The sequence below is a fragment of the Neltuma alba genome, unplaced genomic scaffold, assembly GCF_004799145.2.
Source record: "Neltuma alba isolate B1F8T4 unplaced genomic scaffold, ASM479914v2 tig00012044_pilon, whole genome shotgun sequence".
Lineage (NCBI taxonomy): Eukaryota > Viridiplantae > Streptophyta > Magnoliopsida > Fabales > Fabaceae > Neltuma > Neltuma alba.
In genome coordinates this window covers 91,592-118,386 of record NW_021636609.1, presented here as the reverse complement: position 1 = coordinate 118,386, position 26,795 = coordinate 91,592, and the positions used below count along the sequence as shown (strand labels likewise).

The window sequence follows — 26,795 nt, the reverse complement described above, 5'->3', positions numbered from 1 at the left end:
TGTTTATAAAAAAATATGTTTATAAAAAAAATAACAAGATACATATCCTATAGGCTCTCACACTCTTCCTTTTTTTCCAAAAGCAAAAATTTTTAGCTTTTTCTAAAACCATGATTTTGGAGCCAAAACCATGGTTTTGACCCAAAACCATGGTTTTGACCCAAAACCATGGTTTTGGTTTTTGGATGGGTGTCTGGGTGATTATTCCCCAGACCATGATTATTCCCCAATTAAATCTTCAATATATTTGCTTCTTAATTTCTTCCTTTCGTTACGAACCCGTCTCAATTAAGAAAACCATCTCTGTTCTCAACTTGCAAATTGCCTTCAGGTCAGCTAGAAAACGAGCTCGATAGAATAAATTAAATATAGCAGGGGCAGCAGGGAGAGGAATGGGTGGCAGCACAGAAAGAAAAACTTCTTGAAACATACTATACGTAAGTAAATTAAGCAGTGGAGGGAAAGCTTTTTATTGTTGTTAATATAAGGAAACAATGAAGAACAAAGTTATTTACAGCAGTAAATGAAAACAAATGCAACCAATACAATCTAGAATCTAGAATCTAGAAATGACACAATCATATAAAATCATCCTTGCGTTGCGCCCCGCAGTATCGAACAGAGAAATGAACCATAACCTGATATATAACAACTGCAAGATCTCTCTGATATATATGGGGGGAATTATATATGCTCCATGGACCTATTTGGGAATATTAAAATGCTCAATATCTCCCCCCCCGGGGGCGGGGAAAAAGTAAAAAAACAGAAGAAAAAAAAAAGAAGCTTTGAATGAAAATATGCAGCATCTACTTGTACAAGTTGCGATGCGATGTAAGGGATAGGGATGCAACAAAGGAAGAAGGCCGATACAAGAAAGAAAAAAGGAAAAAAAGAGATGCACGAGAGATGGTTTTATTGCGTAGCTGCAACTGCGAAGGAGTGAAGAGTCCCACATCGGCCACGTGGGGAAGCGAAGAGCGCAGGGTAATTATAAAAGCCGGACGGAGGAACGTTTTTTTTTTTTTTTGGGGCCAAAAGACGGAGGAACGTTCTAATTCATACCTTTCTAGGCCTTTTGGCTAAGATCAAGTGTAGTATTTTTTTTTTTGGTTGCCCACCTAGTTTACCGGAACTTTACTTCAACTACATCTAAATTCGACCCGCGTCGTGTACTTGGCTGTGGTGGGTGAGTTTCCCAACAGAGATTTCTGCATACACTGAAGCTTGAACTCGAGACCTTGCTTAAGCGGTACTAAGCCGCTTACCATTTGGACCAACCCCGTTGGTAGATCAAGTGTAGTATCTGTTCTTATTAGTTTAATATATGATACGTGGGTCATCGGCCCACATGATATTAAATTTATTTTTTGAGGGGGAGGGTTCACTACAGTAGCTTGCTGCTGGGATCCTCGCATGTCGCCCATGCGTTGCACTACTGCACGGGCCTGGCGCTTCCCACCAAGCCCAAGTTTTAATTTTTGCAAGCCATTTCTTTCGTGCTTAGCCGATAGGCCCAATTAATTAGTTAATTTTACACTGGGCTTCTATACGTTCGTCCAAATAAAGCCTAGGTCTTTATCACACCATAAGAGACAACAACCAAGCATAATTAACATCTTGACATTTTCATTATATATATAAATATGTTATAGATATTATAAATATTTACTTTGTTTCATCGGATATCAAACATATTTATTTTATTATGTTCCATTTTCTTTTTTAGATTTTTTTAAAAATCTAGAGTATGAAATTGAGATTAAAACAGCCTTAGCATCAAATGTGCTTATTAGAATTTAAACCTGTCTTTTCTCCATAGAGATGTTTCTTGTTATCCGGATCAACAACTTGTTCGTCCATTTTTAGATTTATTTCCATAAACATAATACTACCTCTGGTCTTTAATATAAGAATTTGTTTGACTTTATTTTGGTTCTAAATATAAGACCTCAATTTATTTCGTCTCTAACATATTTATGTGTTTTTTTTCAAGATAGTGCTTCTAATAATGATAGTTCTCACCAACACTCTTGATTAGCAAGGATATGTTTGGAAAGACAACATCTATTTATTACAAATAATTAGCTTAACTTACTTCCTTAACTCCTCAAATTAGTTAACTAGTTCTTATAATTAGTATCGGAGATAGTAGTTCACATTCGAACGCATCACTTCGCGTGTCCTACCTAGCTACTGTAATCCCTGGTAGTTAGTTAGTGTAGTTTAATATCCTTCTCTTTTCAAATAAATCCAGGCACATGATTCCAGTGGGTGTTTAAAAACAAAACAAAAAAAGCAAAAACAAAAACAAAAACCAAGCATAGCTCGAGATTAGGTTGCACATGCATATGGTCCCTCTTATCTTTTGAAAACTAAATTTATTATTTAGATCTTAAATTTTGATTTGGTTATACCTTTTACTTTGTATATTCTTGAAGGACTAATCATTAATAATTTTCCAAAAACAAAGAAACAACAGATTAAATCAAAGAAACTTGACGGATTGTGTTACATAAGTTAATATTTCAGGCATCTAATCATATGTAAACAAGTTGGAACTGTAGGAATTTAATGATTAATTGTTCTTTGTCGCCCTCCACCACAATTACTCAACATGTATGTATCCATAAACCAGAATATCTTAAAACATATATATATATATATATATATATATGTACGTTTCTCACTAATTTATTGCCTTTGGCTAAATTTTTTATTTATATAATTAATGGAATGATCGATGCCATGTTCTATGACGTCAGGAGAATAACAACACATTAATCTATAAATAAGCAAGTCATGAGAGCACACATACTTGCACCAAAAGAGAGAGCCAGAAAGAGAGAGAGATTCAAAAATGGCGAAACCATTGTCCGCCTGTCGAGTTTACGCCAGCACCCTCATCTCCATTGAGAATCTCCCATATGCGAACCTTGACAAAGAAATCCACATCGTTCTGGCCTTCGCCAGAGATTATGATGCTCAAGGAAAAAACCAGACCGGAAAATTTTTTCCCTACTTTGATACGAGTTCGTTGAATGCGGAAGCAATCCAGAACATCAAGGGCAGAGCCGAGTCCACTCCGGTCAAGTTCTTCCTCAGCATCGGAGGCCGTAACCCCAAATTCCCATTCGCCGTCACCTCTGCTCAGCAATCCGATTGGATCAAAAACGCCACCGAAACTCTCAAGCAGATCGTCCAGAATTACAGCATCGACGGCATCGACGTCTATTACGAACACATCAACTTTGATGCCAGGGACCAGTTTGGGAGGGCAATAGCGACGGTGATACGGAATCTGAAGAAAGATGAAACCATCACCGACGCTTCCATCACTGTGTCATCTCCTTTCAAAAATGACTATCAGAACTTGTACAAGGCAAATAGTGCAATTTTTAACTATGTGGTGTACCAGACCCACACGGAGCCTTCTCGCATTTGCACTTTTGAACAGCTCGTGGACGTATATGGCAAACTGCATTATTATCCCAAAGAGAAGATCTTAGCTGGGTACAGTGACGTCCGTCCCGGCGACTGGACTAATGTCCCGCCGCCCATCTTCCTTGGTTCCGTTCCTCAGCTCCTTGACATGGGACTCTTTGGCATTTCCAAGTGGGTCGTCACCACTGCTGATCATAACCCTGAGAATTAAGCCTAACTGATGATTTTATATAATCATCCACCTACCTATATATGTCTTTGTCTTGTGGTCTGTGTCGAGCTCCTGCTAGCTCTTGTAGTTTTATGCAGGTGTCGTGAGATAATAATAAGGTCTGTGCAGTCTAGAATGCCAGTATCCTGTTCTCTATGTTTCACACCCCTACGTATGTGTATGAGTCTGATCAATAAAAGTTGTTATGCATGCATGCGATTATAATTAATTATTGTTATTGTTGTTGAGTTTGTGCTTGTTAAATGATTTTTCCTCTAATTTCTATCATCACTACTCATTCCCTGCCCTACATACTATATATATAGGATCATCGACTGCAATATGTGCGTGTTTGTGTTTGTCTTCTTTCATTCAACTGTAATATTTACACTACAAAAATGGTCTTATATTTAGGATCAGAGGAATATATTATTTCATGTGGACCGTTTTTCTCTCTTCCTAATTCCAGCCAAGGACGCACGGAGAATCTCATAATATAATAGTCATAACATGTAGATCGGTTCGCAACTTCCCATTGCATTTAATTACTGGTGATTTTTAATCAATGGCTGGTCACCTAACTTTGTCTTGCTATGTGAATGAAGTCCTATTTTATATCCTTCGGATGAGTCCAACCATCCATTCTCATGCATTTTATGACCGACATATAAGTGTCATTTTATAAAATACGTGTCCTTAATTGGGAAAAAAAATGCCTAAAGGTCAATTGCATCTAACAGAGTTCAAGGGAATGTTTACTTGGGGTAAAATTACTCTAATTTTAATACGTGGAGTGTAAAAATATATTACTAAATAGTTTAGGATGTTAGATGTACTTTTACCCTTATTTATAAGAAAAAAATGAATAACAAAATTATGAAGATAAATGCAACCAGTACAACCCAAAATTGACGTAGCAACAACTGCAAGATCACTTTCTGATACAGATGGTGAGAATTATCATCCAAGAACCCATTTGAGAACCACCCCCCCCCCAAAAAAAAAAAAAAAAGAAGACAAAACAGAAAAGATCAATGCTTTATTTTGAATGGAAAACATCCAGCACCTACTTGTACAAGTTGCTGTCCAATTTATTTTCTCATTTCCGAAAGTTACGAATTCATTAAAAAAAAACAATTTGATTAAAATAGAATTGATCTTGAGAAATGCAGTTATAAAGTTGCGCATAGCTTTGAACTAAACTTAAAATGTTGTTTCTTTTCGTCCAATAAGAAGAAAATGATACTCATTATTGCCAAGTTGTTTTGTATTTGATATCATTTACCCTTTTTTCTGGATATTTTAGGCAGGATTCAAACTCAATTCAAATCAAAGATAGGGCGCTTGATCTAACTACTATGTTAGGTAAGACAAACCTACATCATGTCTTCAAGTGTTTACATACACATCTCCAAATGAGATTCCTCGCTAAGCCTAATGACGGGGAATCAAACTCTCTCCCTTATTGGTGGGAGTGTGCAGTTGCTACCGCTAATTTCATGGACTATGGGTTATCACTTCCCATTTCAAAAGGAATAAAACTCAAGGAGATAGTTTTACGGTCATCGTTGGGCCATCTTTTGGATTTCGGCTTTCTAATTGCACTGTTGGGCTTTAGATGCCATCATTGCTTGGACCGAAACAATTGTCTGGCCATCGTGTTTACGCTAGCACTCGGGGCTCTATTGAAAATCTCCCATGTGCCGGCCTCGAGAAAGAAATCCATATCGCCGGAGATTACGACAGCGAGAAGAAATACCAGACAGGGAAATTTTTTCCCTATTTTGATACAAGCAAGCTGAATGCAGAAGCAATCCAGAACATCAAGGACAGAGCCATGTCCACTTCAGTGAAGTTCTTCCTCAGCATCGAAGGCCCTGACTCCAAATTCCCATTTGCTGTCACTTCTGCTCAGCAATCCGCCTGGATCCAAAATGCCACTGAAAGTCTCAAGGAAATCGTCCAGAATTACGGGTTTGATGGCATCGACGTCTATTACGAACACATCAACTCTAATACTGGGCATCAGTTTGCCGACTCAATTCAGAAAGTGATATGGAGGCTGAAGAACGATAAAACCATCTCCAGTGCTTCCGTCACTGTATCAGCTCCTCTCAGCAAAAACTATCACGACTTGTACAAGAAAAACGACAAAAATTTTGACTATGTGGTGTACCAGTCCCATACTGAGCTTTCTCCCATCTCCACTTTTTCAAGAGGTCGGAGCCGTCTTCGACAAACTGCCTTATCCCAAAGAGAAGATCTTAGCTGGGCACAGTGACGTCCGTCCCGGCGACTGGACTACTGTCCCGCCGCCCATCTTCCTCGGTGCCGTTCCTCAGCTCCTTAACAAGGGACTCTTTGGCATTTCCAAGTGGATCGTGACCCTGAAGATTATAACCCTGAGCCTTGAGTAGTGTTGAGATCTGCGCGGCCAAGATTTCGTCCTATTCCCTGCCCTGCGTGCGTATCAAATAATATTCCACTTCCGTATATATCTTTGTTTTGTGGTATGTGTCGAGCTCCTGTTTGCTTTAGTTGTTCCGGGAGGTATGTGTCGAGTTGTCACCGTTCCTCTAGAGTGCTAGGATCTTGTTATCTTTATGTTTCAAATCCATATATGTACGAGTCTGATCAATAAAATAAAAGTTGCTTTGCATGTGATTATTATGGAGTTGTATGTGATTGTTACATGATTTTTCCTTTCTATCATCATAGGGTCATCGACTGCGATATATGTATACATATATATATATGTTCTTTCATTCAAGTGTATTACTCCTCCGGTCCTAATTATAAGACCCAATTGACTTATTTGAGGAGATTAAGGAAGTAAGTTAAGTTGGTTATTTATAATAAATAAGTGTTGTCATTCCTAAAATATCCTTGCTAATTAAGTATATTGGCTAAAACTATCATTATTAGAAGGATTATCTTGGAAAAAATGTATAAATATAAGAGACAAAATGGATTGGGGTCTTATAATTAGGACCAAATAAAAAGTCAAATGGGGTCTTATAATAAGGACCGGAGGAGTATTATATTATTTCATGCCAACCCCCTTTTCCCTCTTCCTAATTCCGATCGAGTACGCAGAATCTCGTAATAAGAAAAAAGGAGTACGTATATATGGAGGATCTCATAATAGCCGTAACATGTGCAGCTAATCTTATTGCCAGCAGTCTCTGTTGTTTGCGTCGCGGTTATAAGCATTTAATTAGTTGCTATGTATGTTTGATTAATGAAACCTTCGTGAGAAGTGATAAAATAATGAGAAGAGATGATCTCGGATTATTTATTGACAAAGCAAAAGAGCTTGTCAATTCAATTATAAAATGAGATAGATCTAGGATTATTTATCTCTATGGTATTTCAAGAGCACTCAACTAAATCATCAATATATTTGCTTCTTAATTAATTAATTAAATTCTTCCCTTCATTACAAACCCTATCTCAAATAAAACCATCTCCGTGTTGTCAACTTGAAAATTGTCTCCAGGTCAGCTAAAAAACAAGCTTACTAGAACAAATTAAATGAAGCAGAGGCAGGGAGAGGAATGGGTGGCAGAACAGAAAGAAAAACTCCTTGAAACATGTATTGTTCGGTTGGCATAAACTGATGAGTTTAACTTGTTCCAGTGTAGTAGGCGCGAGAAGGCAGGCATAGTACATGTTCAACAAAACAATTATATATGTTCGTGACAAAAATCTTTAAAATAACACACATATATAGGCATCACGAGGTCAAATTTCATACAATCCTTGCAAACGTTCCTTAACCAAAAGAAGCACAGAAGCGCAGACAGGCAAATATTACGAAGGAAAAACCATACACGTACGAACATAAATTAAGCAATGGAGGGAAAGCTTTTCATTTGTTGTTTATATAAGGAAACAATGAAGAACAAAGTTATATACAGCAGCTAGCACATGAAAATAAATGCAACCAATACAATCTAGAAATGACACAATAAATATAAAATCATCCTTGCGTTGCGCCCAGCAGTATTGAACAAAGAAACGAACCATAACCTGATATAACAACTGCAAGATCTCTGTGATATATATGGGGGGAATTATACATGCTCCATGGACCTACTTGGGAATATCAAAATGCTCAATTTCCCCAAACCCCCCCCAACAAAAAAGAAAAAGAAAAATCAAAGCTTTGTATAAAAATATCCAGCATCTACTTGGACAAGTTGCGATGCGATATAGGGAATAGGGATGGATGCGTAATCGAAGATACAACAAAGGAAGAAGCCCGATACCAAAAAATGGGATGCATGATATAAGAGGGGGTTTTACTGCATAGCTGCAACTGCGAAGGAGTGAGAGAGTCCCACATGGGGCAGGCAAAGAAGCGAAGAGCTGAGGGTAATTATAAAAGCCGGACGAAGGCACATTTCAAGTCATACCTTTCTCGGCCTTTTGGCTAAGATCAAGTGTAGTATCTGTTCTTATCAGTTTAATATCTGATACGTGGGCCATTGGCCCACATGATATTAAATTTATTTTTGCAGGGGAAGGGTCCACCACGGTAGCTTGCTCTGGGATCCTTGCGCGTCGCCCGTGCGTTGCATTACAGCACCGGCCTGGCGCGCCCCACCAAGACCAAGTTTAAGGATTATAGTCTCAGAGACCAATTACTTTTGCTTAAAACATTAGCTCAATTAATGAATTGCTAATTTGAGAGTCGGCCCCTCCATTTTCATCCAAAGCCTAGGTTTTTATCAGAGTATTTCCGCAGACGCTAGGACGTGTTGCGAATAACTTTTAAGATAGAATTAATTAATTGTGGTTTTCAGTTTAAAATTTTTCTCTTTTTCCAACAATTTAAAATTTTTCTATAAATAATTTAGGATCGGATGAGTATTAGAGAGGAGTCAGGCCCAGTTATAACATGAGAATACCCCACACGAAAGAACCAACCTTATTTTTTCGGCCTGAAAAGAAGCACCTTTATTCTGTGTACTATAATCTTACTAATTAATGTGCATTAGGTTCCACGAAATTCTTAAATTTATTGAATAAAACTCGCAAGCTCAAATATTGAAATACAGTTAATTAGTAGGAAGTGGCCTTGGTCAAGGAGGTGATGGTCACTGTGGGACCAAGTAAGGGCTTCCCAAGTTTCACCGTCAATGTGTCATAACGCAGGAACAGTTCCACCAACGTTACCCTAAGCATCAGCACCACTAGATCCTTCCCCGCGCACTGCTTGTTCTCCTCCGTGGCCCCCTCTGTCTCCCTCCCATTCGACCAATACACATACTTCAACAGCTTCTCTCCTTCCCCGACGAACCTTTGCCCCACAAACTCCTCCGGATTCTTGAACACCCTTGGATCTTTTGTAACCAAGGGCTGATATCCAAACACCATCTCACCTTTCTTTATTTGAAAGGCTGCGTCGTGGCTCCGTACCACCACATCCTCCTTTGCCTTGCCGTACTGAAACTGAACCGGTGGGTCAATCCTCAGTACTTCCCACACCACTGATTTCATCAACGGCATCTTATCCAACGCTCCTAATGTCACTCCACCTTCTGCCTTCACCGCACTTCTTATCTCGTCTGCAAGTTCTTTATGTAGACCCTCCCCAGCTAATCCCACCCACTTCATCATCGTCGGAATTACGAGTTTGACACCGCCATAAGTGTTAAATCCCAGAACGAATAGTAAGTTATTGCATGCTTCTTCTTTGCTTAGCCCGATACGCTCCGCTTCGTCCAGTGCCTCCAGGGCGGACGTGTAAACGGCATCGTATAGCTTCCGGTGAAGCCATTTGAGCAAGAACGCCGGGAACGGCATGGTATGGAGGAAGAAATCTTCGATTACGTTAATGGGGAAGAAGTACCAGGGTAGTCCGAGGGATCCGAGCGGTGCGACCTGAGGATATACCCAGAACTCGAAGTAAGTCGGGGCCCAGGATCCGAGTTTTGTTTGGGTAGGATCTTTTCCACAGTAGAGGCGGAACACGAAGTTAAAGAGCTCGTTATCGCTTACGGAGTTGAAATAAGCCTGCCTTTTAGCGAGGAGCTGGTCTTCAAGCTTCTGAAACATCTCCGACAAGTGGCTTCGGAGAAGCGGGATCGCCTGGTCTTTCTTGGAGGAGAGGAGGTAGAAGAAGAAGCGCTTGAGGAGGGTGTGTTTGGGCTCGGAGGGATCGAGGTAAGAGCAGACACGGTGGCCGCCGGTGAAGGTGGTGGACGGCATGTAGGTTCCGGTGAAGACGTCGCGTTTCTCAACCTTGGATACGTCAAAGAGGACAGGGCTGAGGGCGTCGAGGACGGCGACAACCCTAGGATTGGAGGCGACGAACGGACCAGGAGGCATGTTGGTTCGGAAGACGGTGGAGTTGTACTTGCGGATTCTGGAGATGAAGAAATTGTCGCGGCCTTGGTTGTAGTAATAGTCGTAACGATCAAGAATGGGGCCGAAAAATGGGAGGCCATAGCCGCCAGGGATTGGTCTGAGAGGGAGATCGTCAGATTTGGAAGTATCGTCATCGACGACTGAAGGATGAGATGACATTGTCACTGTTTCTTCTCCTTCTTGCGATCTTTTCGCAGGTGTGGCTGTAATCGAAGGGCCTGATTGGTGAATTATATAGTACAGTGAGATATTCAAAAGCAAAACTTATAAAAAAGTGTCTTTATGTAAGTCAAAGTAAAACAAAACTTATTTCAAAATTTAGGATTAAAAGACTAAGAATATATTTTTTAAAATTAAGAGATCAAATTAAAACCTTACATAAAGTTAAAAATTAAATGTATACTTTAGCTTATATGTAAATATGTCATAGATATTATAAATATTCACTTCGTTTCATCGGATACCAAACATGTATTTTTTATTATGTTCCATTTTCCTTTTTAGATTTTTTTTTTTAAATTTAGAGTATGAAATTGAGATTAAAACAGCCTTTGTATCGAATGTGCTTATCCATAGAGATGTTTCTCGTTATCTGGATCAACAACTTGTTCGTTCATTTTTAGATTTATTTCCATAAACATACAAGTTCACAAATCATTTCGAATGCACCATTTCGCGTGTCCTAACTAGCTACTTTAATCGCTAGTAGTTAGTTAGTGTAGTTTAATTTCCTTCTCTTTTCAAATCAATCCAGGCATATGATTCCCGTGGGTGTTTTTTTTAAAAAACAAAACAAAAACCAAGCAATGCCCGAGAATTAGCTTGGGAACGGATTAGGTTTCACATGCATATGGTCCCTCTTATATTTTGAAAACTAAATTTATTATTTAGTTCTTAAATTTTGATTTGGTTATAACTTTTACTTTGTATGTTCTTGAAGGACTAATCGTTAATAATTTTCTGAAAATAAAGAAACAACAGATTAAATCAAAGAAACTGTAGGAATTTAATGATTAATTGTTCTTTACCGCCCTCCCCACCACAATTACTCAACAACATGTTTGTATCTATAAACAAGAATATCTTAAAACACACACACACACACACACACACATATATATATATTTTTTCTCTCACTAATTTATTGCCTTTAGCTAAATTTTTTATTTATATAATTAATAGAATGATGCCATGTTTTATGACGTCAGGAGAATAACAACACAAATAACAACACATTAATTTATAAATAAGCAGGTTTGAGAGCACACATACTTACACCAAAAAGAAGAGAGAGAGCGAGAGAGAGAGAGATCCAAAATGGTGAAACCATTGTCCGCCTGTCGAGTTTACGCCAGCACCCTCATCTCCATTGAGAATCTCCCATATGCGAACCTCGACAAAGAAATTCACATCGTTCTGGCCTTCGCCAGAGACTACGATGATCAAGGAAAAAACCAGACCGGAAAATTTTTTCCCTAATTTGATACGAGTTCGTTGAATGCGGAAGCGATCCAGAACATCAAGGGCAGAGTCGAGTCTCTTCCTCAGCATCGGAGGCCCGTAACCCCAAATTCCCATTCGCCGTCACTTCTGCTCAGCTATCCGATTGGATAAAAAACGCCACCGAAACTCTCACACAGATCGTCCAGAATTACAACATCGACGGCATCGGCGTCTATTACGAGAACATCAACTTCGATGCCAGGGATCAGTTTGGGAGGGCAATAGCAACGGTGATACGGAATCTGAAGAAAGATGAAAGCATCACCGACGCTTCCATCACTGTGTCATCTCCTTTCAAAAATGACTATCAGAACTTGTACAAGGCAAATAGTGCAATTTTTAACTATGTGGTGTACCAGACCCACACTGAGCCTTCTCGCATTTGCACTTTTGAACAGCTCGTGGACGTCTATGACAAACTACATTTTCCCAAAGAGAAGATCTTAGCTGGGTACAGTGACGTCCGTCCCGGCGACTGGACTAATGTCCCGCCGCCCATCTTCCTTGGCTCGGTTCCTCAGCTCCTGGCAAGGGAACTTTGGGATTTCCAAGTGGATCGTCACCCCTGCTGATCATAACCTGAGAAGCTTATTTGAATAATATATAATCATCCACCTTAGCTACCAACCACATATGTGGTTTGTGTTTGTTTGTTTGTGGTCTGTGTCGAGCTCCTGCTAGCTCTTGCCGTTTTATTTGTATTACTCTGTGGTACGTACTGTGGTTTGCCTGAGTTCCCTTTACATTTCATGCATGAGTCATGAAATAATAATAAGGTCTGTGTCGTCGAGCTGTCAGCATTCGCCTAGAATGCCAGCATCTTGTTCTATATGTTTCGTCATTCCCGTAAGTATATGTACGAGTCTGATCAATAAAAGTTGCCATGGTCCATGCATGTGATTATTATTATCGTTGTTGTTATTGAGTTTGTGCTTGTTCAATGATTTTTCCTTTCTAGGTATTAGCACTGCTCATTCCCTGCCCTGCACACACACGTGCACACACATATATATAGGATCATCGAGTGCTGCAATATCTGTGCCTTTGTCTTCTTTGATTCAAGTGTAGTATTATTATATTATTTCATGTCGACCGTTTTTCCCTCTTCCTAAATCCAACCAAGTACGCACGTAGGATCTCATAATATAATTAATCGTAGTCATGACATATAGATTGGTTCGCATTGCATTTGACCACTGGTGATTTTTAATCAAATATAATGGCTGGTGGTCACTTAACTTTGTCTTGCTATGTGAATTAGTCCTATTTTATATCCTTCGGATGAATCCAACCATCCATTCTCATGCATTTTTTGACCCACATATAGAGTAACACGCACACACCATACTCCTTTGATCTTATTATAAGCACAGAGAGAATACATTTTTTGGTTCATTTATAGAACACTAAGAGAAATTTTTTTTATGGATATATAATTTTATCCTTAATTTATTATTGTCTTGACTTTGTTGACATAAGGTATAATATATATTAAATAGGGATAAAGTTGAAAAATTATCAAATTTTAAATAAGAGTTAATGAAGTTTAAGTTTTTTTATTATGTGTGAAACATACTAAAAGTGACTTGTACATAAAACTAGAAGAGTATATTGATCACCACCATGACAAAAGGGCAAAAAACATCATGTCGAATATGCTTCAAGGACCCATTCTGGGAATATTAAAATACTCAATTTTCCCCAAAATACAAAAAGAAAAGATCAATGCTAGGGTTGGAGGCGACGAAGGGACTGGGAGGCATGTTGGTCGGAAGACGGTGGAGTTATACTGCGGATTCTGGAGATGAAGAAATTGTCCCGGCCTTGTTTGTAGTGTAATAGTCATAACGATCAAAAATGGGGCCGAAGAATGGGAGGCCATAGCCGCCAGGGATTGGTCTGAGAGGGAGGCAGTCAGATTTGGGAGAAGACGATACATGTCTAGCAAGTTACGTGGCCTTTATTTACTGACGGAAACTTATCTCTATTTACAATATGTCCTTCTAATCTAATTTATAATAAGAAAATCGGGGCGCAGCACCGTCTTTCAAGTTAGAGAGTGCTTGGAAAACACCAAAATCAATTAAAAAAATGTGTTTTTATTTAAATCAAGATAAAATTCATTTCACATACTTGCTTCATCAAACACTATAAAATTACTTTTGAAAAGCTAATTCAAACACCTCTTTAATTAGATCATAAATTGTACTACCTCCAATCCAAATATAAGATCTAATTTGTAATGCAATTTATACTACAAACTAGATCTTATATTTAGGATTAGAGATACTAATACTTCAATTCAATTGTACGTGTACATGTCTCTCATTTGTACTGGATTATGCACAAGTGCGTACTCTTCTACTTTTTTTTTGTTTTGGGGGCAATCTCCTTTGGATTCTTAAGCATATCACGTTAACTGAATCATCTGACACTGATGAGACATATACAGGTAGGTAGTAACGATGCTTGCTTAATGACTTGTTGAGCTGTTATTGTTTCGAAAGTTCATGTATACTCTATATTATATAAATTATTGTTTAGTCCGCTTAACTATCTTGTAATCATTCCTGCATGTTTGTTAAATCAGAAACTGGGGCTATTGAATCTATGTGACTCATCCCGTGGTTTGTTATTATTTTTCATGAAGTATTAGTTCTAAGGAAAAGTATTTTGAGACTTGAGCCTTCCCTTTTGCGCTCTGTATGGACTCCTTTAGTTTTACATGTTATAATTAATGTATATTGCAAAATTTTTAGGGTCATTTTGATTGATCAAATTGCTTAATTATTTTGTTGCGTACTGTGACTTGATGTGAATGTAGCCCTGAACCCCAATTTAGTGCGCTGTTGTTGTCGGTTGAGCTTAACAATTATTGCGATATATTGTGAAAACTGTTTTCTTACGAGCTGAACCAAGTATCGTTATGATTATGGGGGGAGATTATATTTTGAATAACCAAATGGTAGAATGACTTATGATTGTGAGCTGTTGGTTGGAAACTATTGTGTTGTGAGCTTCAAATGCCCTAGCCCATTTGAGAATCTTATTTAATTGTGATTTTGTGATCCCAATTCTAAATACTAAAATTATGTTGTATTAATTAAGCATGTGACTTGCGACTAAATATTTTATAACCATGGTAGATTACAATGACAGGGTTGATATTTTCCTATGATAGTTATTCAAGTGTTTTCTGTCAAATCCTGTCTTATAAGGTAGGCCTTTGGAACTGGTTTCTTACTTTCTTTTTTCTATAATAGTAGTACTTAATGATTTAACTAATCATTTTAAAATAGTTAACTGCATGGCAAATGAGGAGACTGTCATATGAGCAGATCCGTGGCGTGGGATTAGATTCTTGAGAAACAAATGAAGACGCATCCAATAAAGAGCGGAACAAGAGGGTAGTCGAGGAGGTCCTTCAAATGGCGCAATTAGAACAGCAAAAGGGGGAGTGGGGCAAGCAGTGGCTTGGCGGGTTTCGAATTTCACAAGTTTTGGTTGGTGGCCACTGAAAATTAGGACTTTTTACGTTTGTTTTGTAGAAAGTTGGGGACTTTTGTAAAAAGTGATTTTTCACGGACTAGTCATAAAAACTCAACTAAAGATTTTAAAATGCCGCTCCTTATATTAGATAAAGTAAGTGTTACATATCTAGATTTTTCTATTTTTCAATCGAGAGGCTTGCACAACATTAGTCACATATTGAATAGTGATTAATGAATAATTGTGGTAGGTTGTTTTAACAATTTATTAGGTTTTAATAAGGTAAACTTAAAAGGGGGTTAACTTTTATTTTTAACTCATCAATAGCTAGTTTGTTTAAGCCTGATTTCCTTTTGAACCCTCTAAAATATAAGCTGGATTTTTCACCTAAATAGGTTAAAACAGGGTGGCCGACAGGTTCAGTCCGTTTTGACAGTTCTGGGTGATTAAGGAGTGTTGAGATGGAAATGAAACTAGAGTTTTAAAATGATTTTACGATATACGAAATAAATATGTGGAGGAGTTTGTTTCGATTAAGAAACACTTTATAGCTTCCCAAACAACCCCTTAAGTCGTTTTTAGTTATTTACAATTTTTTTAAGTCCATGGCAAAGTTTAGGCTCCTCTTATAGGCTTAAGCCTATTTATCCATATTCGGATCAGAACTGACCTATGTCCCGATTCCTACCTCATAATGTTTTCTTGGTATACGTGTTTATCTATCTTTGATGGCTCCTTGTGATGAGGACTTGCATATCCTTTCTTTGTTTTTTTCCTTTTCCATAATCGAGACTATAATGCTTATTTAGAGAGTGAGAGATATTATTCTTAAAAAAATTTGTACAAAACATGAGAGTGAATTCAACAACATTTTTTTTTCGAACGTAAAAATATTTGTACAGAATCAAAAATAAAACAAGCTATTCACCCAATAAACCAAAAAGCCTTACTCATTTAAAATTAAATGTGTAATATTTTAATATATTTTCGCAATGAAGATATTTATGGCAATTACTGATCATTAGTATTTTTAAGACATTTTTGGTATAGTTAAATACCAATGTAAAAAGTTAAAAACGTCTCTTTATTTAGTTTGACCAGCAAATTTGAAGGGCCTTCAGCTTACTGGACTTTTCATCAGCATGAACCATATCTGGTTGAAATATAGGGTCATTTTTTGTCGTCGCCGTACACAATTATTCAAAAGAGTGGAGCCCGATTCACTCCATCCAAATACGCACAATTTAGAACTTTCAACTGATCATGCCCAAATAAAAAAATCACTTTTAGAAAAACTAAAAGATAATATTTATTTTTTATGTTTCTACATGCATCAACATACTGAATTACTAAAAACATAAAAATAAAAGAATATTAAATTTGGACCGTCTAATTTTGATGTCGACGATCCAAATTTAGTGCTCATCAAACTCAATCTAGGCGTGATTTTTGGGGGTGTGAAAAGAAAAAAAAATCAAAAACCACATGGGAGTTGGGAAGGAAGAAAGAATGTATTTAGGATTGGATGCATATCTTCCCTTGGGATGATTTCTTTTCTTACTCATGAATTTGATTATATACTTTTCTGATTTTTATTATAACAACTCATATTTGAGTAATTCGCCAAAAATTTTTTTTAAAAAATAGTCAGAACAAGGCAAAACTAATTACTTAGCTCTTCAATTTTGATTTGGTTACACCTTAGCTCTTGAAGGGCTAGATAATTTTCTAAACATATGAAAACCAACAGCTTAGATGACGGAAATTGACGGATTGAATTAGATAAGTTAAGTGCTAGAGATCGAGTTATGTGTGAAAATAAAGGAATTTGATGATTAATTAGTTTTCAAAAGTAATGTCTCATCTCGTCTAGCGTGCGCTCAATTCTTTCTGCTTGTTCTCAATCACTCTCCCCACCAAAACTAATCAACAATATATAATATATATATTCATAAAAAGTATGTTTAATGCTAATAAGAGTTGATCTAATTAGTACGTACAAAAGTTGAGTCATAACTCATAAAGTTGTGAGTTTGAATTTATTTTGCTTATTGCTGATGTGAGGACTTAGAAATAAAAAAGAAAAAGGATATTTGTTTTTGTATTTTGTTCTTATTTAATTACTGTCTCTAACCATTTTTTTTTATAAAATTTTTATCTGCATGTCGATCATGCGGTACAGGAGGGAGTGTTCAACAGTGTGTAGAATGGAAACAATCTAGATAGTAACATAGGTCTCAATAACGTGAAAAACGCCAGCCACACCGTTTCCTGCCACGTAACCAATGTCCCTACAAACAAATGCTACTGACCTCAATGTTATCCGGCTCTGGCGAATCGACTCGGGTTTCACTCCCCGAACTTACTTTTTATACATTTTTGGATAATAAAATTACGATTTGTGTTAGATGTAAACTCAGTTAAATTAGCGACTTGTGAGTTGAGCGAATTCGCTAACTCAGCTCAAAAAAAGAATAGAATTCGTTAACAAAATGTGTAGGAGGACTTGGTCTTAAAAAGCAAAAAAGTAAAATCCATAAGATATGTATATATGGCTTTTTAACTTTGATGAAATTTCTTTGTTGAGTTTAATAAATTGTGAATATTAATATATTTAATTTCAATGATTCGACACTTTCTCATTATATTTCTTCATTTTTACCATAGGAGCGAACGTATATTTTGAACGTTATATTCTTTTTACTTTACAATATAGTTGCTCTTCATTTGAAAAATTCAATGATTTGAATTTAAAATATATTTAAATCAATTTTTTTTGTATTTTAATCATCGAATCATGTACTTTTTACAATAACTATTTATTGACAAACGTAAACCAATAAACTCTTACGGATTTATGATTCGAGTTTTTATCCTTATCATGAGTTTGCTTAAACTTGTGGGTTTGACCCTTTCCTCCCCTTTTAAACAGTAAAATCACTTTAAAACCATATAACTACATGGATTAAAAATACTAAATTAAAGATAACTGGAAACATAAACTCATTTATGTGTTTTAAATTTTAATATATACTTTAGATCTTAAAATTATTACTCCATTTTTGAAGGATAAAACTGTCAAGTAAATCATTAATATTTTAATGAAATTTCAAAGTCCAAGTGCGGATTGTATTCACGTGTAAATGTAAATGTAAATGTAAACTACGGCAAAGACTCAAAAGGAAAATAAGGGTAAAGAGTGCCATGTTTGTCTACATGACATCGCGTAAGAGAAGAACCTGCAAATTAAAAGGCATCTACGCATTTTGAGTTAAGTGATATTTGATTCGATAACATACTGCTTGTGTTCAGTATCTTTCGAATTCATTACGTCACAAATGAAATAAAAAAAAAGTGTTTGTATTCTTGTGTTTTTCTATTTTCTGAAAGAGGCTAGTTGAATTAAAACAAAATACTACCGCCGATCTTAATTATAAGATCCTGTTTATAGATTATAATTAGGACTGGAGGTAGTATTCGACATGGTTTTGGGAGTAATTGATTTTTTGAATTGAAGACTTGTCACTCCTAGATAAATTATTATAGTTTTTTTTATATAATGTTCATGTTATTTTATGTTATGTATCAGATAAAAAACACACTATTAATCTCAAGTTTAAACTTGTCATTTTCTAATCAAAACTTGTCATTCACGAATAAATTGTTGTTTTTTTAATTAAGGATTAATTAATCTATACATTCTTATAGTTTCAACCAGTTTTGAATCAGGTCCTTATAGTTTTTTTCTTTTTATTAAGTTCATCTACTTTCACCTGTTTTTAATCAGGTCCTTGCATTTATTTTTCGTTTTAACAAGTCCTTATAATTTCACTAAATTTTTAATTAGGTCCATGTAATTTTAATTTTAATTTATTAATTAAATATAAACTTAATTAAATAGATTAATACTGAAATATAAAATGTTGATAATGAAATTAAATTAGCAATTATATAATAAAATAAAATATTGATAACTTAATTTTTTTAGAACAATTAATTTTTTTGCTGGCAAAAAATTAAAATTATTATAATAATTCATTATTTTTAAAATATTATTGTTTATAACTAATATTAGATAATATATACTATTTTATGTTAATAGAATAGTATTATTAGAATTTATAAAATAAAGAATAAAAAAATTCAGGGACTTAATTAAAAATAAGGTGAACTTATAAGGACTTGATAAAAAGAAAAATAAATATAAGAACCTAACTAAAAACATGTGAAAGTATAAGGACTTGATAAAAAGGGAAAAAACCATAAGGATCTAATTCAAAATTAGTTGAAATTATAAGGACTTACAGATTAATTATCCCTATTTTGAATAACCAAATGGTACAATGACTTATGCTTGTGAGCTGTTGGTTGGAAACTATTGTGTTGTGAGCTTCAAATGCCCTAGCCCATCCGAGAATCTTATTTAATTGTGATTTTTTGATCCCAATTCTAAATATTAAAGTTATGTTGTATTAATTAAGCATGTGACTTGCGAATAAATATTTTATAACTATGGTAGATTACAATGACAAGGTTGATATTTTCCTATGATAGTTATTCAAGTGTTTTTTGTCAAATCCTGTCTTATAATAAGGTAGGCCTTTGGAACTGTTTTCTTCATTTTCTATTACGGTGGTACTTAATGATTTAATTAATCATTTTAAAATAGTTAACTGTATGGCAAACAAGGAGACAGTTACATGAGCAGATCCGTGCAGTGGGATTAGATTCTTGAGGAACAAATGAAGACGCATCCAATAAAGAGCGGAACAAGAGGGTATATAGTTGGGGGAGATCCTTCAAATGACGCAATTAGAATAGCAAAAGGGGGAGTGAGGAAAGCAATGGCTTGGCGGGTTTCGAATTTCACAAGTTTTGGTTGGTGGGCACTGAAAATTAGGACTTTTTACGTTTGTTCTGTAGAAAGTTGGGGACCTTTTGTAAAAAGTGATTTTTTACGGACTAGACATAAAAACTCAACTAAAGATTTTAAAAATGCCGCTCCTTATATTAGATAAAGTAAGCGTTACATATCTAGATTTTTCTATTTTTCAATAGAGAGGCTTGCACAACATTAGTCACATATAGTGATTAATGAATAATTGTGGTAGGCTATTTTAACAATTTATTAGGTTTTAATAAGGTAAACTTAAAGAGGGTTAACCCTCTTATTTTTAACTCATCAATAGCTAGTTTGTTTAAGCTTGATTTCCTTTTGAACCCTCTAAAATATAAGCTTGATTTGTCACTCAAATGAGTTAAAATAGACTAGCCCGACAGGTTCAATCTGTTTTGACAGCTCTAGGTGATTAAGTGTCTTTAGTTATTTACAATTTTTTTTAAAGTCCATGGCAGAGTTTAGGCTCCTCTTACAGGCTTAAGCCTATATATTTATCCACATCCGGATCAGAACTCTAATGCTTATTGAGAGAGAGAGAGAGAGAGATTATTCTTAAAAAAATTTGTACAAAACATGAGAGTTATTCAACAACATTTTTTTTTCGAACGTAAAAATATGTGTACAGAATCAAAAATTAAAACAAGCTATTCACCCAATAAACCAAAAACCCTTACTCATTTAAAATTAAATCTGAAATATTTTAATATATTTTCGCAATGAAGATATTTATGGCAATTTGATCATTTGTATTTTTAAGACATTTTTGGTATAGTTAAATACCAGTGTAAAAAGTTAAAAACGTCTCTTTATTTAGTTTGACCAGCAAATTTGAAGGGCCTTCAGCTTCACTGGACTTTTCATCAGCATGAACCATATCTGGTTGAAATATAGGGTCATTTTTTGTCTTCGCCATACACAATTATTCAAAAGAGTGGAGCCCGATTCACTCCATCCAAATACGTACAATTTAGAACTTTCAACTGATCATGCCCAACTAAAAAAATCACTTTTAGAAAAACTAAAAGATAATATTTATTTTTTATGTTTCTACATGCATCAACATACTAAATTACTAAAAACATAAAAATAAAAGAATATTAAATTTGGACCATCTAATTTTGATGTCGACGATCCAAATTTAGTGCTCATCAAACTCAATCTGGGCGTGATTTTTGCGGGGTGTGAAAAGAAAAAAAAAATCAAAAACCACATGGGAGTTGGGAAGGAAGAAAGAATGTATTTAGGATTGGATGCATATCTTCCCTTGGGATGATTTCTTTTCTTACTCATGAATTTGATTATATACTTTTCTGATTTTTATTTATAACAACTCATATTTGAGTAATTCGCCAAAAAAAATTTTAAAAAATAGTCAGAACAAGGCAAAACTAATTACTTTGCTCTTCAATTTTGATTTGGTTACACCTTAGTTCTTGAAGGGCTAGATAATTTTCTAAACATATGAAAACCAACAGATTAGATAAGTTAAGTGCTGGAGATCGAGTTATGTGCGAAAATAAAGGAATTTGATGATTAATTAGTTTTCAAAAACAATATCTCGTCTCGTCTAGCGCGCGCTCAATTCTTTCTGCTTGTTCTCAATCACTCTCCCCACCAAAACTAATCAACAATATATATATATATATATATATATTCATAAAGAAGTATGTTTAATGCTAATAAGAGTTAATCTAATTAGTACGTACAGAAGTTGAGTCATAACTCGTAAAGTTGTGAGTTTGAATTTCATTGCTTATTGCTGATGTGAGGACTTAGAAATAAAAAAGAAGAAGGATATTTTGTTTTTATATTTTGTTCTTATTTAATTACTGTCTCTAACCATTTTTTTATTTATAAAATTTTATTATCTGCATGTCATAGGCGGTACAGCAGGGAGTGTTCGACTGTGTGTAGAATGGAAACAATCTAGATAGTAACATAGGTCTCAATATATGCTGTTAATAATAGTCACCCCCAACGTGAAAAACGCCAGCCACACCGTTTCCTGCCACGTAACCAATGTCCCCACAAACAAATGCTACTGCCCTCAATGTTATCCAGCTCTGGCGAATCGCCTCGGGTTTCCCTCTCCGAACTCATGTCTATAAATAAGGAAGCCATGAGAGCACACAAACTCACACCAAAAGCCGATCAATCCGAGAGAGAGAGAGATTCAAAATGGCGAATCCATTGTCGGCCTATCGTGTCTACGCCAGCACTCTGAGCTCCATTGAGAAACTCCCATATGCGGCCCTAGAGAAAGAAATTCATATCGTTCTGGCCTTCGCCAGAGATTACGATGGTGGAGGAAAATACCAAACAGGAACCTTCTATCCTTATTTCGATACAAGCAAGTTGACTCCACAAGCAATCCAGAACATCAGGGACAAAGCCACGTCCACTCCGGTCAAGTTCTTCCTCAGCATCGGAGGCCGCAACCCCAAATTCCCATTTGCCGTCACTTCTGCTGCAGAAACCGCCTGGATCCAAGCCGCCACCAAAAGTCTCAGGGAAATCATCCAGAATTACCAGATCGATGGAATCGACGTCTATTACGAACACATCAACCCTGACGCGGAGCATCAGTTTGCCAGCTCAATTCAGAAAGTCATTGGGAGTCTGAAGAGGGGTCATACCATCACCACTGCTTCCATCACTGTGCCAGCTCCACTCAGCCAAAACTATCACGACCTGTATAAGAAAAACAACGCAGTTTTTGACTATGTGGTGTACCAATCCCACACTGAGACTTCTCCCATTTGCACTTTTGAAGCGCTCGGAGGCGTCTTCGACAGGCTGGTGTCCACTTATGGTTATCCCAAAAACAAGATCTTAGCTGGGCACAGTGACGTCCTCCCCGGCGACTGGACTACTGTCCCGCTGCCCATCTTCCTCGGTGCCGTTCCTCAGCTCCTCGGCAAGGGACTCTTCGGGATTTCCAAGTGGATCGTGACCCCCGAAGATTATAAACCCGAGGCTTGAGTGCTGCATGAGATCTGCGGCAAAGATTTCACCCTATTTCCTGCCCTACGTATATGTCTTTCTTTTGTGGTGCGTGTCGAGCTCCTGTTTGCTTTGGTTTGTCCGATATGTGTTTCGAGGTGTCAGCGTTCGTCTAGAATGCTAGCATCTTGGTATCTTTATGTTTTAAACCCATATATATGTACGAGTTTGGTCAATAAAATAAAAGTTGCTTTGCTTGTGATTAATATGGAGTTGTGATTGCTATCTGATTTTTCCTTTCTATCATCACTCTTGCCCCCGCCCTACGTACTAGGATCATCGACTGCTATATATATATATATATATATATATATATGCGCGCGCGTTCTTTTTCCTCCAACTGTATTATTATATTATTCCATGCCAACCCTTTTTCCCTCTTCCCAATTCCGACCAATTACGTAGAATGTCTTAATTAGTTGCAATGTATGTTTGATTGATAAAACTTTCGTGAGAAATAATAAAATAATGAGAAGAGATGATCTGACGGAGATTGGTATAAAAATAATAGTGACAAAGCAAAAGAGCTTGTCAATTCAGTTATAAAATGAGATCTCGGATTATTGATCTCTATTGTATTTCAAGAGCACTCAATTAAATCTTCAATATATTTGCTTCTTAATTTCTTCCTTTCGTTACGAACCCGTCTCAATTAAGAAAACCATCTCTGTTCTCAACTTGCAAATTGCCTTCAGGTCAGCTAGAAAACGAGCTCGATAAAATAAATTAAATATAGCACGGGCAGCAGGGAGAGCAATGGGTGGCAGCACAGAAAGAAAAACTTCTTGAAACATACTATACGTAAGTAAATTAAGCAGTGGAGGGAAAGCTTTTTATTAATTGTTGTTAATATAAGGAAACAATGAAGAACAAAGTTATTTACAGCAGTAAATGAAAACAAATGCAACCAATACAATCTAGAAATGACACAATAATATAAAATCATCCTTGCGTTGCGCCCAGCAGTACCGAACAAAGAAACGAACCATAACCTGATATAACAACTGCAAGATCTCTCCAGATATATATGAGGGGAATTATATACACTCCATGGACCTATTCGGGAATATCAAAACGGTCAATTTCCCTATATAAGTGTCATTTTATAAAACAAGTGTCCTTAATTGGGGGGGGCAAGGGTCAATTGCATCTAACGGAGTTAAAGGGAATGTTTACTTGGGGTGAAATTGCTCCAATTTTAATACATGGAGTGTAAAATTGTATCACTAAATAGTTTAGGATGTTGGATATACTTTTATCAGTATTTATTAAGGGGAAAAAAATGAATAACAAAATTACTTACAACAGTAAATTATGAAGATAAACGCAACCAATACAACCCAAAATTGACATAGTAACAACTGCAAGATCACTCTCTGATATAGATGGTGGGAATTATCCTCGAAAAACCCATTTGAGAATATTAAAATGCTCAATTCTCCCAAAAAAAAAAAACAAAACAGAAAAGATCAATGCTTTATTTTGAATGGAAAGTATCCAGCACCTACTTGTACAAGTTGCATGTATAATCAATGATACAACAAATGAGATGGTTCAAGCTGTCCAATTTATTTTGTCACTCCGAAAGTTACGAATTTTTTAAAAAAACAATTTGATTAAAATAGAATTGATCTTGAGAAATGCAGTTATAAAATTGCGCATAGCTTTGAACTAAATTTAAAAATGTTGTTTCTTTTCGCCCAATAAGAAGAAAAATAAGCTTTGTTTATACTGTAATACTCACTATTGCTAAGTTGTTTCGTGTCTAATATCATTTACCCCTTTTTGCTGATATTTTAGGCAGGATTCAAACTCAATTCAAATCAAAGATAGGGCGCTTGATCTAACTCTTCTTGAGTCATACTATATTAGGCAAGACAAACCTACATCATGTCTTCAAGTGTTTATATACACATCTCCAAATATGAGATTCCTCGCTAAGCCTAATGACGGGGAATCAAACTCTCTCCCTTATTGGGGGGAAGGTGCAGTTACTCCTGCTAATTTCATGGACTACGGATTATCATTCCCCATTTCAAAAGGGATAAAACTCAGGGAGATAGTTTTATGGACATTGTTGGGCCATCTTTTATGTCTCGGCTTTCAAATTGCACTGCTGTGCTTCAGATGCCATCATTGCTTGGACCGGTCTAATGTATTGGAAAGGGTTGCAATTTCTTGGACGATTCTGAAGGAACCATTCTGACATCCCTCCTTTTATCATGACAAAGCCCATCTTAAATCTCTTTTCTTGGGATGAATGCGTCAGTTTCAAGCCATTTCCTTTGCAATCTCTCTTTACATCCACTTTCTTCCGATTTCCAATTTACTATCGAGAGTTGACGTGTAAATCTAATTATAAAGCTTTTTTTTTGGGAGGTAAAACTACATTAAAATATAACTGATTGAGAAACGCAATTAAAGAGTCCCACATAGCTTTGAACTGAACTTAAAATATTGTTTCTTTTCTTCTAGTAAGTGTTGGTAACAATATACTCATTATTACCGAGGGTTTATGTATACATGTTTATTTTAAGTATTTATAAGCATGTTCATGTAAGGCAGGACAAAGCTCTCCTCATATATTTATTTCATATTATGAAAGAAAAATTCAAAAACTGCTTTTAAAAGATTTTTTTTTTTCATGTGGTATGTCATTCACCTCTTCAAACTTCAAAAGAATAAAACTCAAGGAGAGGGTTTTATGGTCAATGTTGGGCCATCTTTTAGGTTTCGACCTCCTAACTATACCGTTGGGCTTTAGAGGCCATCATTAGTTGGGCTGGTCAAATATATTCAAAAGGGTTGCAATTTCTTGGACTGAAGGGACCCTTCTGGCATCTATCTTTATCCCGAGAATGCACATCTCAAGCCTTTTTCTTCGGATCGAAGTGTTCCGATCCCCCTTTACATCCACTTTCTACCAATTTCTAACCACATCATCAAGGGTTAAGATGAAAATCTAATTATAAAATTTTTGGAGGTAAAACTATACAGATTTCAAAATGGTATAAAAATATCATGACCATTAAATCAACTAATATAAAAAAAATATTAAGTTATTAAAAATATAAAAATAAAATTATATTAAATTTGGACTAATCTAATTTTGATCTGGATGGTCTAAAGTTGATGCCTGTTGCCTGAATAATGAGCACTCAAACTCAATTCCGACGTGATTTGCTTGGGTGTGAAAAATATAAAAAATTGGGAAGAGATACTCTGTTTAGGGATTAGGATGTATATGTTCCCTCTTGTCCTTTGGGATGATTTCTTCTCTTACTCATTAATTCAACAATGTACTTTCCCTATATTTATTTATAAGTCATATTTGAGTAATTCATGGAAATTGAAAAAATAATTAAAATCAGGAAGAATGGATTATGTAACTCTTAAATTTTGATCTGCTTGCAGCGTAATTCTTGAGGGAGTAAATAAATTTCCAAACATATAATAAACAAGAGATTAAATGAATGAAACTCGATGGATTGAATTTGATAAGTTAAATTTGAGGAATCCGGTTTTGCGTAAACGAGTTGAAACTGTAGGAATTTGATGATTAATTGTTCCTCAAAAGTAACATCTCATCTCGTCTAACATACCATTGATTCCTTCTTATTGTTCTTAGTCACTCTCCCCACCTCAACTACTTATTTACTACCTTTAACCATTTTTTTTGTATAATTTGATTATTTGTTTGTTACGTAGACGACAAGGAGTGTTTAGGACTATCGAGAACGGGGCGAAGCTAATGGGGAAATAATGCAAAAAAGAAAATGTTACGTTTATCCATATGACAGCATCACATAAGAGAAGAAGAACCTGCAAATTAAAATGCATTTAACCATTTTCATTTAAATAATATTTTAT

The 26,795-nt window shown here is 35.9% G+C and overlaps 4 protein-coding genes and 2 non-coding genes across 6 annotated transcripts; 5 read left to right on the top strand and 1 right to left on the bottom strand.

Moving 5' to 3' along the window:
* The first annotated feature begins 1,264 nt into the window (after positions 1-1,264).
* LOC114721553 (U2 spliceosomal RNA) lies at positions 1,265-1,462 on the top strand. Its single transcript, XR_003738095.1, has one exon. It is a non-coding gene; the product is annotated as a U2 spliceosomal RNA (small nuclear RNA).
* Positions 1,463-2,860: 1,398 nt separating this feature from the next.
* LOC114721526 (ruBisCO-associated protein-like) lies at positions 2,861-3,655 on the top strand. Its single transcript, XM_028907351.1, has one exon. It carries the CDS (start codon positions 2,861-2,863, stop codon positions 3,653-3,655), a length of 795 nt encoding a protein of 264 aa, XP_028763184.1.
* A 1,618-nt stretch (positions 3,656-5,273) lies between these two features.
* On the top strand, positions 5,274-5,936 carry LOC114721525 (ruBisCO-associated protein-like). The gene has a single exon (XM_028907349.1). It carries the CDS (start codon positions 5,274-5,276, stop codon positions 5,934-5,936), a length of 663 nt encoding a protein of 220 aa, XP_028763182.1.
* Positions 5,937-8,069: 2,133 nt separating this feature from the next.
* LOC114721552 (U2 spliceosomal RNA) lies at positions 8,070-8,264 on the top strand. Its single transcript, XR_003738094.1, has one exon. It is a non-coding gene; the product is annotated as a U2 spliceosomal RNA (small nuclear RNA).
* A 458-nt stretch (positions 8,265-8,722) lies between these two features.
* Positions 8,723-10,189, bottom strand: LOC114721502 (allene oxide synthase-like). The gene has a single exon (XM_028907313.1). The coding sequence runs from the start codon at positions 10,187-10,189 to the stop codon at positions 8,723-8,725; it is 1,467 nt and encodes a 488-aa protein (XP_028763146.1).
* Positions 10,190-22,100: 11,911 nt separating this feature from the next.
* Positions 22,101-22,904, top strand: LOC114721524 (ruBisCO-associated protein-like). Its single transcript, XM_028907348.1, has one exon. The coding sequence runs from the start codon at positions 22,101-22,103 to the stop codon at positions 22,902-22,904; it is 804 nt and encodes a 267-aa protein (XP_028763181.1).
* The last annotated feature ends 3,891 nt before the right edge of the window (positions 22,905-26,795 follow it).

Excerpts from the sequence above, each read along its gene's own strand:
- LOC114721524 (XM_028907348.1), top strand. The coding sequence starts at position 22,101 with ATGGCGAATCCATTGTCGGCCTATCGTGTCTACGCCAGCACTCTGAGC.
- LOC114721525 (XM_028907349.1), top strand. The coding sequence starts at position 5,274 with ATGCCATCATTGCTTGGACCGAAACAATTGTCTGGCCATCGTGTTTAC.
- LOC114721526 (XM_028907351.1), top strand. The coding sequence starts at position 2,861 with ATGGCGAAACCATTGTCCGCCTGTCGAGTTTACGCCAGCACCCTCATC.
- LOC114721502 (XM_028907313.1), bottom strand. The coding sequence starts at position 10,189 with ATGTCATCTCATCCTTCAGTCGTCGATGACGATACTTCCAAATCTGAC.